Raw genomic sequence first — 19,421 nt, forward strand, 5'->3', positions numbered from 1 at the left:
CACATCAACCCACCTACTTGCATCTGTGCCTGAATACATTCCCTTCACTTCTGTTACTATGGGTGAGCCATCTGTGCTCTGAGCCAAGGCCAGCATCTCCATGTGTACATTAGATCCCACCCTCTCTGCAAAAGGTAATTCCTGTCCTTCCTCCCTTCTACATTATTTTCTCTTTCTTTCTCTATTGGAGTCTTCTCACCCACATACAAATATGCTGCTATTAACTCATGTTAAAAAGTTTTTTTCTTAGCCCCATTTCCCTTCCCAGCACTGTCCAATTTTCCTCCTTCCTTTTACAGCAAAGCTGTTTGGGAGAATTGCCTATGTTCTTTCTTCTTTCAAAATTCTCTTCTCTCATTCTTTCTAAAACCAATTCCAGTCAAGCTTTTCTCTTGCCATGCTCTCACACCAAGTGTACCAGGCTTTGCCTCATTCCTCACCCAATGGCCAGTTCCCAGTTTTCTTACCTCACCTGTCGCAAACATTTAACATAGTTACTCCTTTTCCCTTGTAAGACTTTCTTTAGGGTGTGGTGGCTCATACTTGTGATCCCAGCATGTTGAGAAGCCAAGGCAAGAGGATCACACGAGGCCAGAAGTTTGAGACCAACCTGGCCAACAAAATGAGGCCCTGTCTCTACAAAAAAATAGGAAAATTTGGCCATGGGTGGTGGCTCACACCTGTAATCCCAGCACTTTGGGAGGCCGAGGTGGGTGGATCACCTGAGATCGGGAGTTTGAGACCAGCCTCACCAACATGAAGAAACCCCATCTCTACTAAAAATTCAAAATTAGCATGGCATGGTGGAAGGTACCTATAATCCCAGCTACTTGGGAGGCTGAGGCAGGAGAATCACTTGAACTCAGGAGGTGGAGGTTGTGATGAGCAGAGATCATGCCATTGCATTCTAGCCTGGGCAACGAGAGCAAAACTCTGTCTCAAAAACAAAACAAAACAAAACAATATCTATCTATCTATCTATCTATCTATCTATCTATCTATCTATCTGTCTATCTCTATCTATCTATATCTATCTATTATCTATCTATCTATCTATCTATCTATCTATCTATCTATCTATCTATCTTGTGTGAGCACAGGAGTTAAAGGCTGCAGTGAGTGAGCTAGGATTGTGCCACTCATAAGTTTTCTTCTTACTCCCCTAGCTGTACCTTTCTAGTATTCTCTAATCTTTCAACAAATATCTATTGAGCATTCTGTATGCAAAGCAGTGTTTTAAGCATTTGTGATACATCTGTGAGCAAAACAGACAAAAATCCCTGCCCTTAGATACCTTCTAGTCAGAGGAGGCAGGTAAAAGTAACAAACATACAAAATAATTAAATTTGCTGGGAATGGTGGCTCATGCCTATAATCTCAGCACTTTGGGAGGCCAAGGTGGGTGGATCACCTGAGGTCAGGAGTTAAAGACCAGCCTGACCAACATGGAGAAACTCCATCTTTATTAAAAATACAAAATTAGCGGATGTGGTAGTGCATGCCTGTTATCCCAGCCACTCGAGAGGCTGAGGCAGGAGAATCGCTTGAACTCAGGAGGCGGAGGTTGTATTGAGCCAAGATTGCACCATTGCACTTCAGCCTGGACAGCAAGAGTGCAACTCTGTCTTAAAAAAAAAAAAAGAAAAGAAAAGAAAAGAAAATTTAGGTTAGAAAGTAAAAGGACAGGGGGTATTAGGTGTCATTGCAATTTTAAATAGGGTAGTCAGTGAAACGTCATTGAAAAGATGACATCAAACAGACAAGCACATTCCCTGTCTTGAGGTCTTTACCCTTGCCATTTTTCTGGAGTGTTCTTGTTCCTCAGTCTGAAACATCCTCTTACAGATAATCCCATTACAGTCTTCTTCATCTCTTCAAGGCCTTTACTAAAATGTCCCCTCCATCAACCCTTTTCTTGCCACCTCTTTTGAAATTACAGCTTCCCCCAAACTCCCCCTTCCTCTTTCTTGTTTGATGTTTCTTTTTAGGTTTTATCATCATCTCAACTGTTACCTATTTGAATAATGTATCTTATCTTTTGTTTGATTTTCTGCACTATAATGTCAACTCCATAAAGGTGGGAATTATTGTTTTCTTTCACTGTTGTCTCCCCATATTCAGGTTCTCAAGATTGCAATTGGGTCAATTTTGATAATGCATACTTCGTAAAACTGTGTGCATTTAACTAAGTCTTCAGAATTATTAGCACAAAATTGTTCAAAATATTGTTTATGTATTCTGTATATTATTTTCTTTGTTTATATGTATTTCTCCAATATTGTTTCTTTGTACCTCCTCGCTTTTCCTTAATCACACTTTGGCATTATTGATTTGGTCTACAATGTTCTAACCTTCTTTTTTCATCCATTTTCTTTTCTTTTTTTTTTTCTTTTTTTGAGAAAGGGTCTCACTCTGTTGCCCAGGCAGGAGTGTAGTGGTGTGATCATGGCTCACTTCAACCTCTGCCTCCCAGGATCCAGTGATCCTCCCACCTTAGCCTCCCGAGTAGAGTAGGTAGGACTATAGGCATGGGCCACCACACCCGGCTAATTTTTTATTTTTTGGAGAGGGAGTTTTACCATGTTGCCCAAGCTGGTCTCAAACTCCTGGGCTCAAGCGATCTGCCTGCCCTCCTAAAGTGCTAGAATTACATGCATGAATCATGGCACCCAGCCCCATTTTTTTTTTTTCGCAAAGGAATGACAGTATTTTCATGATAGGGCTGCTGTGTGAGAATAGACTGGGTTACGAATGGAGAGTGGAAGCCAGGGTACCATTTTAATAGGTACCAGTTTGAGTGCCTTGAACCAGGGAAGCAGCAGCCGTAGAGATAGTGAGAAATGGACAGATTCCAGATACATTTTGAGGGCAGAACAATTTTCAGCATTAGATACATTCTATGAGAGAAGAAGAGTCATAAATGACATTATGATTTTGGGGCGGTATAACTAAAAAAAAACAGAGTTTCTATCAATTAAGAATAGGAGACAATGAAGTGAGTTTTGGAGGAGAGATCAGGAATTCAGTCTGGGGCATGTTGAGTCTATTTCTCATCGAAGAGGACATGTGGAGTAGGCAATAGGTAAGAGAGCTCAAGAGAGAAGTACACCCTGGAGATAAAAATGCAGAATCACTGGCATATGGAGGGATGTTTAAAGCTCTGAGACTGGAGAAATTAAATAAAGAAGTATATACAGAGAAGAGAAAAAGACCAAGGACTGATCTGGAGGGAATCCAGTATTAAGAGATTGAATAGTAGAAGAACCAGTAAAAGTCTGAGAAGGAGCAACCAGTGAAGTTGGAGGAAATCCAGCTACAGTGTTGGCTTAGAAGCAATGGGAAGCAAACGTATAGAGGAGAGGGTATTTTCAGAAGGATCACCACAGTGAAATGCAGCTGAAATAATTTCACCAATCTGCTCAAAATTTCCACTGGCTTCCACTACCGAAACACCAAAAGTTCTTACAAAGGCCATTCCTGCAGCCCTATCCTTTCTTTTTTTTTTTTTTTTAAATTTTTTACTTTTTTTTTTTATTGCATTTTAGGTTTTGGGGTACATGTGATGAACATGCAAGATTGTTGCATAGGTACACACATGGCAGTGTGGTTTGCTGCCTTCCGTCCCCTCACCTGTATCTGTCATTTCTCCCCATGCTATCTCTTCCTACCTCCCCACCCCCCCGCCCCTCCCCCATTTCCCCCCAACGGACCCCAGTGTGTAGTGCTCCCCTCCCTGTGTCCATGTGTTCTCATTGTTCAACACCCGCCTATGAGCGAGAATATACGGTGTTTGATTTTCTGCTCTTGTGTCAGTTTGCTGAGAATGATGGTTTCCAGGTTCATCCATGTCCCTACAAAGGACGTGAACTCATCGTTTTTGATGGCTGCGTAATATTCCATGGTGTATATGTACCACATTTTCCCTATCACATTGTGCTATAACGCTTCTTCCGTTGCTCTGTCTCATTTAGAGAGGCATGTTGATAAGTCCCACAGTGAGGCTGATGTTTTAGGTTCTCCTTACAGTTCTATCCGTTTTGCTCTATATAGTTCGGAGTTTAATAGGCATGTTCAAGTTCAGGAATAACATATCATCCTCCAGCAAATTGAAAGTTTAATCTTTATGCTATTAATTATAGATGGTTTCCAACTTACAGTGATTCAACTTACAATTTTCACTTTACAATGGTGCAAAAGTAATATTACATTTAGCAATGATGTGATACCATACTCTTATGTGACATAGTCAACATTTTATTATAAAATAGGCTTTGTGTTAGATGATTTTGCCAAATTGTAGGCTAATGTGAGTGTGAATGTTCTGAGTACATTTAATGTAGATGAAGCTAAGCTATAATGTTTGGTTGGTTTAGGTGTATTAAACACATCTTTGACTTACACTATTTTCAACTTACAATGAGTTTATTGGGACATAACCCCGTTGTGAGTCAAGGAGTGTCTGTACTTATAATGCTTCTGTTCTGAAATCCATTTTGTCTGGTATTCATACATTTATATCACATTTCTCTTACTATTTGCCTGACATATGTTCCATTTTATTAATTTTAACCTATCCATGTTCTTAATGATTAGGTGTATCTTTTGAAAAAAGCAGATAAATCTATTTTGTTTGTTTTTCCAATCTGAAAGTCTCTGTCTTGTAACTAGTAAATTTCTACATTATTCACATTTATTTATTATTATTGATATCCTTGAATTTATTTCTAGCATCTAAGTGTTTGCTTTCTATTTGCTCTACTTTTTCTTCTTTTCTACTTTTGTGCTATTTATAAGTTGATTAAGGAGATTTTACTTTTTGTTTCCTTGCTCATTTTTCTTATTCCATGGCTTTATTTATTATACGGGCATGAAAGTTATAAACTCTAGTTGTACAGTATGATTGCCCTTGAATTTTGTTAGATACTTAACAAAATTGAAAGCTAATCAATATCTTAACCCCCTCTTAATCAATATAACGAATTGGAAATACTTTAACCAGACCACTCTCCTTTTTATCTTACATAATGTTGTTGTCAAATATTAAATTATTGACATTTTTCTAGCATGATAAATTTGTTGTTTCTGCTGGTTCTCATTCATGGTGGCTTGTTTCCTGTGGTTGTTGATCTCTGCTTTCCTCTTACTGTATTTGCATTTGCTAATAACCTGGCCATGTTAGCCCTCATTGAGGGTTCTGACTAAATGAAAGAGATCTTGTTTTAGTGTCCTTACCCTGTTCATATTCCAAGACTCAGTCTCTCTCAGCAATGGTGTAGATATTTGTCCAGGACAATCTGGATTTTTCTATTTGTTTTTTGCCTACGTCTGTGATCTCGTTTTGGGGTCATGTTTTACTGAGAATGGGGGACCTAAAATAGTTCACTTACTTCCTATGAAACCAGCATGGTGAATTAAAATCATATATTTTGCCCAGCATCTAGCTGCTTTATACCGAGAAGACCTTTCAGAGGAATCAGTGACATCATGCCAACTGAAGACATTCTTTTATTATATGGATGAAAATGTTTCTCTTTGTTTGGATAGCTTGTACACACTTTTTCAGGATAGTTGATATTTAAAAACAGTCACAAATTAGAGCTAGCTGGGGTGAGAGCTCCAAGTGTGCTCTGAAGTCACTTGGGAAAGTTTCAGCCAGAACCATAAGCTACAGAAATGTGTCTGCATGTAATAAAGGAGGTAGAGAATGGCTAGAATACTCATCAATAGCTGCTGTAAAAATCACTCATTTGATATCTGTTCTCTTGTGATGAGCTCTTGGCTTCACATAGTACCCTTCCTTGAGGCACACATGACTTATGAATATCTTTGCACTTACCTACACAGTCAGAGCAGGTCAAAATGTGATAGTAGTGAAATATATGAGAATAGAAATAGTTTGGCCCTAAGGTTTTTCTACCATGTTAAAATGGCATGCATAGACAAGCACATACAAACCCTAATGTTTTAATTTATAATAGAAAAGTCTTCACGTGTCCCTCCCTCAAGTGTGTCTCTTTTTATTTTAGGCTAGTTTTTATTTTTTTCATCAAAAAAACAGCAAATACATCAAAAGATTCAAATAACATAAATAAATGAATCAAACCTGTGGAGTTCTATACAGTCTATAATGAATATTTATTAACATCACATTTAATTTTCCCACTGTGTTACCTATAGGGCATTTCCTGCACTTGCTTGAAATTTTCTAACCAAAAGGGCATTTCAAAACATATTGTATTATGATTGACTTTAGATAGCAAGAAAATATCAATTTATAATAGTCTGCATGCATTCAAAATAAAATAACAGTAGAAAGCCTAATGCCTTTTGCCATCAAAGGTTTCAATTTGTCATGCTTAGTTTTAAGCCTTTAAAAACCAGCATATCCAAAATCTAGAAAGGCGAAAAATACCAAAATCGTTTCATAGCAGTAATTACATTTTCCTTTGCTCATGTGCCTTTAAAATGTCTGAATGCATTGCTGTGCAAGTGTCATGTGTGTTTAAAAGATGCATAATTATTAGATGCAGTTCCAGCATAGTGTTTTAAGTACAAGCACCCACTTCCTGTTCAAGGTAAGAGCTCCTGTTCAAGGTAAGCTGCCTCTGAATGTGGCAGCAGGATCAAATTGTTGAATACATTGACTCATCGGTGAAGGCTGGAATTCATGCTCCTTAGTCCTCTGTGAAACATGTTTTTCATTTTTTATTTTTTTAAAACTGTATCCTAGGATCTGCTTCAAAACACAGATGCCCACAAAAGAGCATTCCATGAAATCTACCGGACTAGGTCTGTTAACGGGATTCCAGTGCCACCTGATCAATTAGAGGACATGGCTGAGAGGTAAGAGAATGTATTTAAATGAAGTCTGTTTTTAAAATGCCAGATGGATGCTTTTTACATTTCTTTTTTTTTTTTTTTTTCATGATTTTATTTTTAACAGAGAAGCTTACCTTTGGTAAATAGAAAGTGGACTCCCGTAACGTATGCTGAGAATGCCAACATTCTAATATATTATTAACTGAAAAGACTGAACCTGAATTTATCTGCAGCCTGGAAATCACAGAAATGGTTTCTTCATAGGCTGTATTTTTGTTCAGTACTGTAAGGAACATTATGTAATATTGCAAAAACAGCTTATAAAAGAAACAGACGAGAGATGTGTTGGCAGGGGAAAAAACCAAATCAAAGACTTCAATCATTCATGTTTTGCTTTTAAATCCAGAGCTAGAAAAGAAAGCAGATCTCCAGAAAATCATCAGCCAGAGTTAGAAGAGCTTGTGGCCGCATTCTATTTAAGGCTGTCATGTAACAGGTTAAGTAAGCATCGGTTCTGTTACTATTAGTTACATTCTATAAATTCTCCCTGTTTTATTTCTAGGTTTCATTTTGTTTCCTCCACATCAGAGCTACACCTAATGAAAATGGAATTTTTAGAATTAAAGTACCGTCTGCTTTCACTGCTGGTTCTTGCAGAGTCAAAGCTGAAGTCCTGGATCATTAAGTATGGGAGGAGAGAGTCAGTGGAGCAGCTTCTACAGAACTACGTGGTAAGTCCCCGGTCCTTTGACAGAGAATTCCGATGAGCCATGGATTTAGCAACACTGTTCGGTTACTTTGACGCTGTTGTTTTAATCTTGAATTTAAACATAAAGATAGCTGTGAGTTAAGTGTGTTAGATATAAGTTTATGAGCTTTTCAGAATTATCTGAAATCCTAAACCTATTTCTTTGGTATTTGATTATTTTAAATCCCCTAGTTTAGAAAGGCTGTGCTGCATTAATTATACAGGACCATCCTGACTGGCTTTATTGATTTTTTAAAAAAAGTTTTTGTATTGCATACCTACATTTTTTATTGGAGGTCACCATTTAAACTAAATTAAAATACTTAAAGATTACCTTCATGTTTTTTAAAATTCAGTTTTGACTAGTTTAGAACAATTCTCAAGTGTCCAAACGGGAACTATTTTTTTTTTAGATTGTGTCCACGGTTTCTTTTTTATTGTCATTCCCTGAGCTTCATTGACCCTTGTGTGCATCCAGGAAAAGTAAAATTTTGTCAATAAATCTCTGTACCAACTTAATTTTTAAAGATTATCTCATATTTTCAGCTATCAATATAGATAATTCTATGTCTACCAGGATCATAGACCTGCATCAATGAAAGATTTTGGCTGCTCTGTAACTAGCAGTTTTCACTTACATGTAATTAATGCATTATAGTTACTAAAGACAGGTTATTTCTTAGTTAATTAAACATGCCCTTCCTACAAATTAATTTTCAATGCAAATTTGCTCACAAAATTAATATTAATAGGTATTTTAGTCTTGTACTGTTTCATTTGTGTTTAAATACAAATTCTATGATAAATCAATGAACTTTTAAAATATAAGCCCATTTATAACTTGATTAGTCATAGTGACTCTATAACATGTTCTGCCTGAAATACTTACTGAAACCATATTCTCACTGAGGCATCTTAGAACCAGAATCTATCTTGTTACATTTCAGTTTCATTTTCTGTGATGAGTGAACAACATGTAGTTGAGAAAAAAAATGATTTAACTGCTTTACAGTAAGATCTTTCCCTATACTAAAATTGTCTAGGAAACATTTGTCCCCAAATGCAAAATCTGTTATGTTCCTTTATTCATTTCTAGTTAGTTTGGCAAGTTATGAAAAACCTAGAATTTTAGATTCAAGCAATTACATTGGTTCTTCAAATATAAAATACAAATATGCATGTATATTTTCAGATTTGGTCATGCCAAATGATACCCTCTGAGCCCAGTAGTTAATTATGCCAGATACAGTCTTTGTTCTGGCTATTTCAGAACAGCGAATCAGTCAGATTTAAACAGCTAATAAGACCATTCCACCAGGTGAATGTTCCAACACAATGATATTAATAATTCTTTTTGATTTTCTCAAATGATACGTGAATAGAGAATTATTATTAATGATAAAAACATTAGTATTCTGCCTAAAGTTAAAGACAAGTTCACTCAGCTGCTACTTCCAAACTGCTTTTTAACTTTCACAACTATTCATAAAATTGCTGTTTATCCTAAATACACAGCATGCTTTAATGAACATTTCCTAATAGTCTCATCTGCTACTGAAGAATGCCTACCTAACACTCATATTTCTTTTTCATAAAGGATTTTAAGGTATTTTTTGCTTAATAGTTTTGATAACCATGGAGTATGGAACATTTCCCATGTGCCAAGTATTTCACATGCATCATCTTTTATCTCAGTGATGGCCCTACAGGCTGGGGTTTTCACATTGTTTCGGATACCAAGGAGCCAGTGCAAAAGCACTGAGGCTTCATAGGCTCAAGTCACATACTCCTGGTGGCACATGCTCCAGGTGGTAAAGTGTGGAATCAGAAATTGAATTCATATCTTTCCAAATCAAAAACCCTTGAGCTTAAGTGCTGAATATCATGATCTAAAAAAATTGTGAAAAAAAAAATGTTAACATAAAAGGCCAAACCATAGATATGACATCTTATGTCTTCATCGTGTAAAGAATGTAATTCACATAAATATTAGTTCTGTTTAATATCGGTTCATATTTGACAATATCTTACACTTATATACCTGTAAGTGTACCGTCAAAGCCTGAGAGTTGCTGTCATTTGTGTATGAGACAGCATGGTTGTGGGAGAGGAGAAACTGATAAAGTGCAGATACCAGTCACTACAAATGTGGTTAGTCATGGTTTAGCTACTGAGTACCCGTGTGTCTGTGAATAACTTAATTTCTAGAAGACTTAGTCTTTCCTAGATGTTTAATAATGATGATGATGATAACAATAATAATAATAAAATAGTAGGAATTTTTCTAGGGAACAAAGACTGACATATACTTTTTTCCTTCTATGTTAACACCTCATAGAGCATTTTTTATCCTTTTAGAGTGTTATGAAAAATCATTCATTTTGGAACAGGCTATTTCAAAGAGCCTGAAGACTTTCAAATAAAATCACAAATTAACAAAAGTCAGTTTTGTAAATGCAATTCTTTCCTTGGTTTCCAACCCACACGCCCCCACCAAAAAAGGGCTGGGAGCAGCACCTCACAAACACCTGTAATCCTAGCACTTTGGGAGGCTTAGATGTAAGAGGCACTTCAGGCCAGGAGTTTCAGACCAGCTCGGGAAACATAGTGGGACCCTGTCTCTACAAAAAAAAAAAAAAAAAAAAAATGAAAATGAAAATTTAGCCTGGTGTCATGGTGTGCCCCTGTAGTTCCAACCACTCAGGAGGCTGAGGCAGGAGGATAACTTGAGCCCTGGAGTTCATGGCTGCAGTGAGCTATGATCTTGTTACTGCACTTCAGCCTGAGCTCCAGAGTAAGACCCTGTTTCAAAAAAAATGTATTATAATAAGCCACATGCTGCTACATCATGTAATAACCAAAGTAATATTCGGGCCATACAGTTTCCATAATTATCTTTTTCTCAGTTGTGATTCTCAAATCAGACTTATTCATCCTGCAAAAAAGAAAGAATACTTTTTTTAAGTGTTAGAGAAAGAGAATGTGCTTCCTAGCTCAGATATGCAGCTAGTGAGTGCTTAAAGAATTCTTGCCGGGCGCGGTGGCTCAAGCCTGTAATCTCAGCACTTTGGGGGGCCAAGGCGGGTGGATCACGAGGTCGAGAGATCGAGACCATCCTGGTCAAAATGGTGAAACCCCGTCTCTACTAAAAGTGCAAAAAATTAGCTGGGCATGGTGGCGCGTGCCTGTAATCCCAGCTACTCAGGAGGCTGAGGCAGGAGAATTGCCTGAGCCCAGGAGGCGGAGGTTGCGGTGAGCCGAGATCGCGCCATTGCACTCCAGCCTGGGTAACAAGGGCGAAACTCCGTCTCAAAAAAAAAAAAAAAAAAAAAAAAAAAGAATTCTTGGATAATACTTCACAAATACTTGTTGTCATTAATTTAGGGCACAGCCATTGGTAAGTGATTACATGCTGTAATGCAAATCAAACGATAATTCGTTTAGTTCTTGCTGTCAAAATTGTTGACAAAGACCAAAACATATGCTCACAATGCACTATGAAAAAAGGAGGCTAATATTTCAATCTTTCACATGAAAGACAAAAAAGAGCTCTTGAAACTGTGGACTGTATGAATGCAACATAATGTGAATATTCATTTTATTGTTCATAATTTAATGTAAATAGTTGATAAAAACCACTCCTTAATGTTCATTTTAATTATCTCAAATTATCTGGTGTAGTTCCATTCAAGTGAAACTGATGAGCTTCATATTTATTATATTTATACCCATCTTGTGAAAGTAGAAATGCATTCACTAACACTAAAATTAAATACCAAAAATAAGTATGCCACTTACTTTTCTTGAGGTACCATCAATTTAAAAGTCCTCTGACTAAACTGGCTTATTTGCTGAACTTGGGATCCAAATTTCAATCTTATTTTGAAAGAAATAAATGAATCCTGATATTATTTTAAACATGCATTTTTATTTACTTTTGCATTTTTCTGAGAGGTGTGTCTAAATCACTTACAGTACAATGGAGATTTAGCAGTTCTGCTAAAGTGATTCAATAGACAAAATAATCCATATTGCTAAATGCATTTATTCCATATTCAGAAAAAATGGACCAAGTTAAATGGACCAATAAAAATTTAAATTAAAAATAGGAATCTTTCTTTTAAAATTAATCATCCAGTCTTGCTAATAGCAAAGTTCAAAAATATATTAATGAGTGTCTACAGCATTGATAAAACATTCTTTCTGAAATCATTCTTCCTTCTTCCCTGCCTCTTGGACCAAAAATTAAATTGGAAATTAGCTTTTCTCACTTGTTTATTTTTAATTATTTTGTAAGCTACTCTAGCAAAAGCATATTTAAGTACTCCTGTGCACCGCAAGCAACTATTTCCCATTCTTTGACACTTAGAACAATTGTTTTGCTATTAGCTTCCTGAAATTTGCATCAATATTAAATGCAGACTCTTTTTTAAACTTTGCCAAATATAATTATTTCTTCAATTTCTTACACAGTATCTTGAACATTAGGTATAATTTTCAATTTTTGATCAAATAATGATTTGGTTGTTTAGTTAAGTTACTCACAATTGAAATTCTAGTAAATTATTCTTTTCCCAACTGAGTTGTAATAAAAAGATATAAGAATAAATAGTGAATTAATCAGAATATTATTGTCTTTCTTTATTCTCAAACAAATAAAATAAAGCCAATGAAAGTTATTGAATGTTGTATTCATCATGGAGCCTCTTATTCCAGCTCACAGCTTTCTCTATTCACTTTATCCCTGAAGAATAATTAATTTATAAGTAAATGCTTTGTATACATAAAATGATATAAAATTTGTTATATATACAATTTTTAAGTGTTACCTCAAAATAGATAAACTTTAACAGTAAAAACGATCTAGAGATTTCTATGAAATTGCTTTATGAATAATAATGTTTCCTCTGCACAAAAGTGTCTTGCAACTCCATATTAAGCATTCGTCAGCGTGCTATACAAAAAATCAGCTCGTTTTTGAAGGCTAATTTTGTATTTATGACAGTGACATTTATCAAGTATTTTAATAGATTCAAATCACAGGAACTCATTATAATATTACAAGAAATTAAAGAGCCTTTGGTGATATGTTGTTAGCTATAATTGCATCAGTTCTCTACTTTAGAGAAGTGAGAATAATCTTTGAAACGGGCATTATTTTATATTTCTTGAAGTGAACAATAATAAAATTTACATAAAGACTTTTCTGTGTATTCTCAATTTTATAGTATCCATTTGCCAGTGTATGCAGTTATTTTACATTTTTCTACTTACTTTTAGTTTATTTGCTATTATTATTATTGGATGGAGTCTCACTTTGTCATCCAGGCTGGAGTTCAGTGGCACAACCTTGGCTCACTGCAACCTCCACCTCCAGGGTTCAGGCAACTCTCCTGCCTTAGCCACCTGAGTAGCTGGAACTACAGGCACATGCCACCACACCCGGCTAATTTTTGTATTTTTAGTAGATATGGGGTTTCATCATGTTGGCCAGGCTGGTCTTGAATTCCTGACCTCAGGTGATCTGGCTGCCTCAGCCTCCTGAAGTGTTGGGATTAGAGGCATGAGCCACCACTCCCAGCCTACTTACTTTTTATTTTAAGGAGAGTATTTGTGCACTGTGCCATTTATTTATAATCTGGAGTTCCTCAGAGCAGTCATTCACCAGGATTAATGTTCAAAGAGCAACAGAATTCCACAGCTGAAACACAGTGGGACACTTTAAAATGTTCTTCTAAATTTAGTGCTTTCTAAATGTTAGACCCAAGTTCTCTAGCAAAATTTCTGTCTCTTCAAAAAGCAAACCCTTGGATGGTGAAGAAATAGAATATTTTCTCAATCTCGTACTGGGTTAGAATCAAAAGCGTGGAATCAATTTATGTGTTCAGAATGATTTTAGGTAATTTGTAGCAGTGGAATTAAGTTTATATTTTCAAAAAGAGTGAGATTAGCAAATTTGGGTAAACTATGCTTATAGCTATACTGAAGAAAATTGGCTTTGGAATTTTATATGAGCCTAATGTTTGCTATCTTCTAACCATTCCTCCTTTTCTAGTCTTTTATAGAAAATAGCAAGTTCTTTGAACAATATGAAGTGACATACCAGATCTTGAAACAGACAGCCGAAATGTATATCAAAGCAGATGGTTCAGGTAAAACATACTACAGAATTTGTTGCAATGTAGACTGCAGTAGAATTTAGCGCCTACAGATTTCTATCTGATCAGATCATTCTTTCTCTGCATGGAATTTTTGTGTCACCTTGCCACTGGCCAAGAGAACACATACTGGCTTCAGTTCCTTGTGCTTTGTACAGTGCCTGAGCTGCATAATCATACTCTCTCTCTCTCTCTCTCTCTCTCTCTCTCTCTCTCTCTGTGTGTGTGTGTGTGTATGTGTGTATGTGTGTGTGTGTGTGTGTGTTCTTCTAAAAGATAACAAGCATTTGTTTTCTAAATTACAATTTTTCAAGCTACCTTCAATTCTAAGTATTAAAGTCAAAAGCATAGAATAACTTGAGTATTAACAATCAAGTAAATGAGAAATTAATTAATGTACAGATGTAATTTGTAAAATACATTTGTTTTCCATGTGTAATTATGTCTGTTATATTTGTTGAAAATGAACTCTGGCATCTTTGATGTATATTATTGCAAACCAATGTATAAGACCACAGGAAAAAAGGTATGGAGGATTTAAAATATAAAATAAGGATTATATTTTTTTTTTCTGTTTCAGTGGAGGAAGCTGAGAATGTAATGAAATTCATGAATGAAACCACTGCTCAGTGGCGAAATCTCTCAGTAGAAGTTAGGAGTGTGAGGAGCATGCTGGAAGAAGTGATCTCTAACTGGGATCGCTATGGCAATACAGTGGCTAGTCTGCAAGCCTGGCTAGAGGATGCTGAAAAAATGCTCAATCAATCAGAAAATGCCAAAAAGGTAAGAATGGCTCATGCAAAAAGAAAAGGCATTTGATGCACGCAAGCACGAGAGACTTTTACAGCAGAGCTCACTAGGGAGTATCATATATTTGCAAGTGTGACTCAAGAATCCTGACTTTGCTTGAAAAGTTGCACTTTCAGGTTAGTAATAGGCCAATAAATGCACTGTTTATAGAAGCTGATGAAGGGTTGAGTAAATCCAATGGGCAGCAGAGGAGAGGGCGCTACATTACACTAAAGTCTGTCTATGAAGGGGAGTGTCTAGGACCCCAGTCTTCATGGATTTCCTGATTAAAGAGGATGAAAACAACTTTGGTTTGTCTTCACATAGCACTGAAACACATAGTACTGAATCTATGTGGCAGCATCCACCAGCTGAACAGCTGGACCATGACATTTGTACCTCTTTAGATATTCTGTTTTGGATTCTACTAACCCTCAAGCAAGGGTCTCATTCTAAGTAGGAGTGATTTCTTTTGTGGCCAGTTATAAGTATGTATCTGTGTGTGCCTGCAAGAGTTACTATTTTACGTTAATGTCACTTACTTAAATATCACATGAAATGGACTGATTTCCACTTATATACTTCCAAATGGAAGCCTGGTATTTTTATGTGGAAAATGAACTTGTATGTAAGTGATACTAAAAATGCACGCACTAGAATTACCGCATGCCATCCAAGATTAGTTCATCTATTATTGTTTGTACAAGTAGATGTATCACTTTTAAATGTTTTACCATTCGACATTTCATATAGATTAAATATGCTCATGTAGCTGAGGGAGGCAGTAACTGTGTACCCATACATATTTTGGCTTTTCCAATTAGACTGGCAGTGCCCTAGTAGATGTCATATGTGTTAATTTGATCCAAAGGAACATAACCACCAGAAACAGAAGTGTTCTCATCTATTTATACATGTAGGAAGTCCTCCCACAGATGGCTTATGAAATGGATTTTGAATTATCTTTGGTATCCTTGTTTTTCACTGTGATTTGTGTTGTGTGTGTGCATGTGCACACATGCACTTTATTTAAAATGAGTTGGAAACTATTTCATTGCCAAGAGTGAACCCTTAAACAAACAAAAAAGTGTGTTGTATTAAGTGCTCTCGACCCAGATACTTAGTTTTTTTCTTCGATGGTTTATGTCCATGATTGCTAATTATCTTAATGTACTACACTGAAATTTAAAAATCAAAAGTAACAGGTCAAAAATTTGTTTAGAAATGTTTAGAGAAAGCTATTCTTCCTTTAAAAGGGAATAAATCCCAACTTTACCACCACACAATCTATTCATGTACAAAATTGTACTCGTATCCCATACATTTATACAATAAAAAAGGAAGCTATATACTTTCCTTGTATATTATGCCTTTTTTATGATTCTGGCACTAGTATTTAGTAGCCTGAAGGTTATGTGTAGGTGTCTTACATTTACAGAAATTCAGCTTTTTAATCTGTAAAATATTTATAACAGAAAGTGGTCATCATGTTTCGTTTTGTCTTCAGCAAATGATTTGGCATAAATGTTCTTATAAAAAAGACACTCAGTATCTCTAGTTCACATTTTAAAAGTTTTTATTAAAAATATGCATTTTTAAAGAGATTTATGATTTCTCTTAAAATTCACATGAATGTTAAAACAAAGATATTTTTCCTAATTTAGTCACTTTCATATCAGTCATTGATACGTGGTTTATGGTTTATGATACTGTACATTCTTTATTGTTTAGGATTTTTTTCGAAATTTACCTCATTGGATTCAGCAGCATACTGCCATGAACGATGCTGGCAATTTTCTCATTGAAACCTGTAATGAGATGGTTTCCCGTGACCTGAAGCAGCAATTACTATTGCTAAATGGGCGGTGGAGGGAGTTGTTTATGGAAGTCAAGCAAGTATGTCTTTCAAATCTATATACACCTCAAATGTGTGTGTTATAAATGTGATAAGTAGTCTGTTTAGAGAGAATTATATTTTTATAGCACGGGTTTATTAAGGCAAAGCATAGATGTGTTTAAAACCGGTATGTGTTTTATGATTGGTTATTCATTCTTTTCCATGCATAATGGAGGAACGTTACAGAAATGTGTTAGTTTGATTAAGGATTATGTTGACATATGGCGCCTACTTCTATGGAACGATTCTCGTTTCAAATCATAGTTCTTCATTTTTATGCTAGTTTCTTTTTTTCTTTCAAGCTAATTGGACTTACTTCAAATTTATCTAAATTAAGTATTAAGGATTAGAGTCTTTCTTACCAGATAATTCCAGAGATGAAAGTTGTAGTTCCAGTGGTCGCAGCTAAATGGCTTTCACAATGTTCCCTCCTCTCTTTCCTTAACAGTATGCTCAAGCTGATGAGATGGACAGAATGAAGAAGGAATACACAGACTGTGTTGTTACCCTGTCTGCTTTTGCAACGGAATCCCTTAAGAAACTTTCTGAACCCTTAGAAGTCTCCTTTATGAATGTCAAGTTACTAATTCAAGACTTGGAGGTGAGGAATTTCTGAATCAAAATGAAAAGCCTTCTCTGTTGTGACAGTAAAGATCAGCAAGTTTATTCAGATCATTGCAAAAGCTGTTTCTGTGTCTCATGGGCATCACTTTGACATGTCTGTATGTCCCAATTTGCACCTGTCAGAAAAAATATATTAAACATAAAAAAGACATGTCTTGATCACATAAAGTAACTTCAAATTGTTTTTCAATCTGGATTTTTTTTCTGCAACAAAGCATTCGAAAAAGCCAGGAAACATCTATAGATAGCACCTCCCCTAAATACATTCAATAATAAAGCATTTATTGCATAAACTGTGGTATTTGCATATTTTGAATACCGTGCGGCTCTCAAAAAAGAAGTAGTGGAAGAATTTTTAATGACATGGGAAGATTTTGCAATAAATTGCTACATGAGAAAAGGAAAGAACAGTATCATTCTTTTGTCTTTGTAAAAATTTAAAAATGGATGTAAACACAGGAAAAAAGCTTAATGATATATAGATGAGATGTTGGCTTTGGCTTTTACTGTGGGGAAAGACTGAGTAATTTAAATTGTCATTATCCTAATATTTCTAATTTATAAGTTTTTATAATGGCAGTGGGTTACTTTTCTCTTTTCTTTAAAGAAAACCAGTCCAATTTTTAAAGTCAGAATTGCCCCACATTTTAAATATACATTTATGTTATATTTTATATTTCCATACTACATTAACAATGGTTTTTTTTGGGGGGAAAGTACAAAGATTATTTCAGCTAATCTTTATGTTTTGGTCACTTTAAAGGAAAGTTTTATTGACTATATAATATTACCAATATTTATTAGTAATGAAGGGAAGCCAAAACTGGAACCGTCAAAAGTTTAGTGTAAGTATTGGATTTTGTATGGTGCATATTGATTTTTGTTCTGCCTTCTATGGAATCCTGAAATTAAGAGGAAATGTGTCATATGTGAATCTGGCTGTTTCAATGATTTATGCAGGATATTGAGCAGAGGGTCCCTGTGATGGATGCCCAATACAAGATAATTACAAAGACAGCACACCTCATTACCAAAGAAAGCTCCCAAGAAGAAGGAAAAGAAATGCTTGCAACCATGTCAAAGCTCAAAGAGCAGCTAACCAAGGTGCGAAAATAATTTAATGCTCAATAGTCTGTGTGACACCAACAGTGCTTTCAGCTTGCTTGCTACTCCCTCTCCCCATAGGCAAATTGTTTACTTGTTAACAGTGTTTTTGTTTCTAATTGGGATTCTTGATTTAGTAATTTTCTCATGAATTAAAAAAAAAAAAAAACTATGATGCTGATACCAAATATTACCTTTGTAAATTTAGAAGTGTTATAGCTATATTTTAATAGAAAGGTAGACACTTTTGGGGAACAGTTACATGTGATAAAATGAAGAGAAGGAAAGAGAGATAAAGAGAAAAAGGATGAGGAGTAGAAAGAAGAGGGATCCTAGACTTAACTGAGAATTTATTAAGATTTGTTTGATGTATTTCCACTCCAAGCTTACCTGTGCAATTTTCTGCAAGCATAGCCACAAAGCAGTGAAATTCTGCCCTTCTATCTCATGGAGCTCACCTTAGGCTTAGAATATATACATTTAGGCTGCATGTGGTGGCTCACACCTATAATCTCAGCACTTTGGGAGGCGGAGGAGGATGCATCACAAGGTCAGGAGTTCGAGACCAGACTGACCAACATCGGGAAACCCTGTCTACTCAAAATACAAAAATTAGCTGGGTGTGGTGGTGTGTGCCTGTATTCCCAGCTACTCAGAAGGCTGAGGCAGGAGAATTGCTTGAACTGGGGAGGTGGAGGTTGCAGTGAGCCAAGATTGCACTATTGCATTCCAGCCTGGGCAACAGAGTGAGACTCTGTCTCAAAAAAACAAAACAAAACAAAACAAAACAAAACAAAAAACGAATATATACATTTATACATATTCTGTATGGGAACTAGATGGATGTAAGCACTAGCCATAAGCATTTTCTATTCTGTTGGGTGATTTTTCCTTAAGAGCTTTGGAAGTTCCATCGGGATTTGTTGTCTATCAAATTTGAATTTTAGAAGCTGGTATTGTTTGCAAAGTCCACCTAGATCAGGTAATTAACTTCCGATAAAGGAGAGAAGTGATGATAATAAATTAATGGAAACATTTTAAAATGAAGAATGGGAAAACAAAGAAGAAATGAAGTAGAAGACCTTGTTAAATAGGAAAGAAAGATAGAAAGGAATAGAATAACCTTTGTGAAATCAGTGGTAGGGAATTACTGAAAAAGAATATGTTCAAAAAGCTAAAATAGAAAAAATAGTAACCATAAAGAGAAATTTTTTTCTCCCAATCTGATATCTATGAGAATATTTATGTTCAGTTTCTTTTATTTTACCATTCAAGTTAGAAT

General features: G+C 35.7%; 1 protein-coding gene across 23 annotated transcripts in view; it reads left to right on the forward strand.

Moving 5' to 3' along the window:
• Positions 1–19,421, forward strand: part of SYNE1 (spectrin repeat containing nuclear envelope protein 1) — a 518,258-nt gene that overhangs the window by 146,950 nt on the left and 351,887 nt on the right. For 22 of the 23 annotated variants that reach the window (XM_074397242.1, XM_074397246.1, XM_074397241.1 and 19 more), the window contains 7 exons: positions 6,731–6,843; positions 7,382–7,550; positions 13,623–13,719; positions 14,306–14,508; positions 16,246–16,410; positions 16,860–17,012; positions 17,996–18,139. In XM_074397242.1, the coding sequence (XP_074253343.1) occupies positions 6,731–6,843; positions 7,382–7,550; positions 13,623–13,719; positions 14,306–14,508; positions 16,246–16,410; positions 16,860–17,012; positions 17,996–18,139 (1,044 nt within the window). Of the gene's footprint in view, positions 1–6,730; positions 6,844–6,886; positions 7,321–7,381; positions 7,551–13,622; positions 13,720–14,305; positions 14,509–16,245; positions 16,411–16,859; positions 17,013–17,995; positions 18,140–19,421 lie in introns of those variants that run through there. The other variant, XM_074397262.1, reaches the window with a different exon arrangement.

This window comes from Saimiri boliviensis, chromosome 4 (genome assembly GCF_048565385.1).
Source record: "Saimiri boliviensis isolate mSaiBol1 chromosome 4, mSaiBol1.pri, whole genome shotgun sequence".
In the NCBI taxonomy this organism is placed as follows: domain Eukaryota; kingdom Metazoa; phylum Chordata; class Mammalia; order Primates; family Cebidae; genus Saimiri; species Saimiri boliviensis.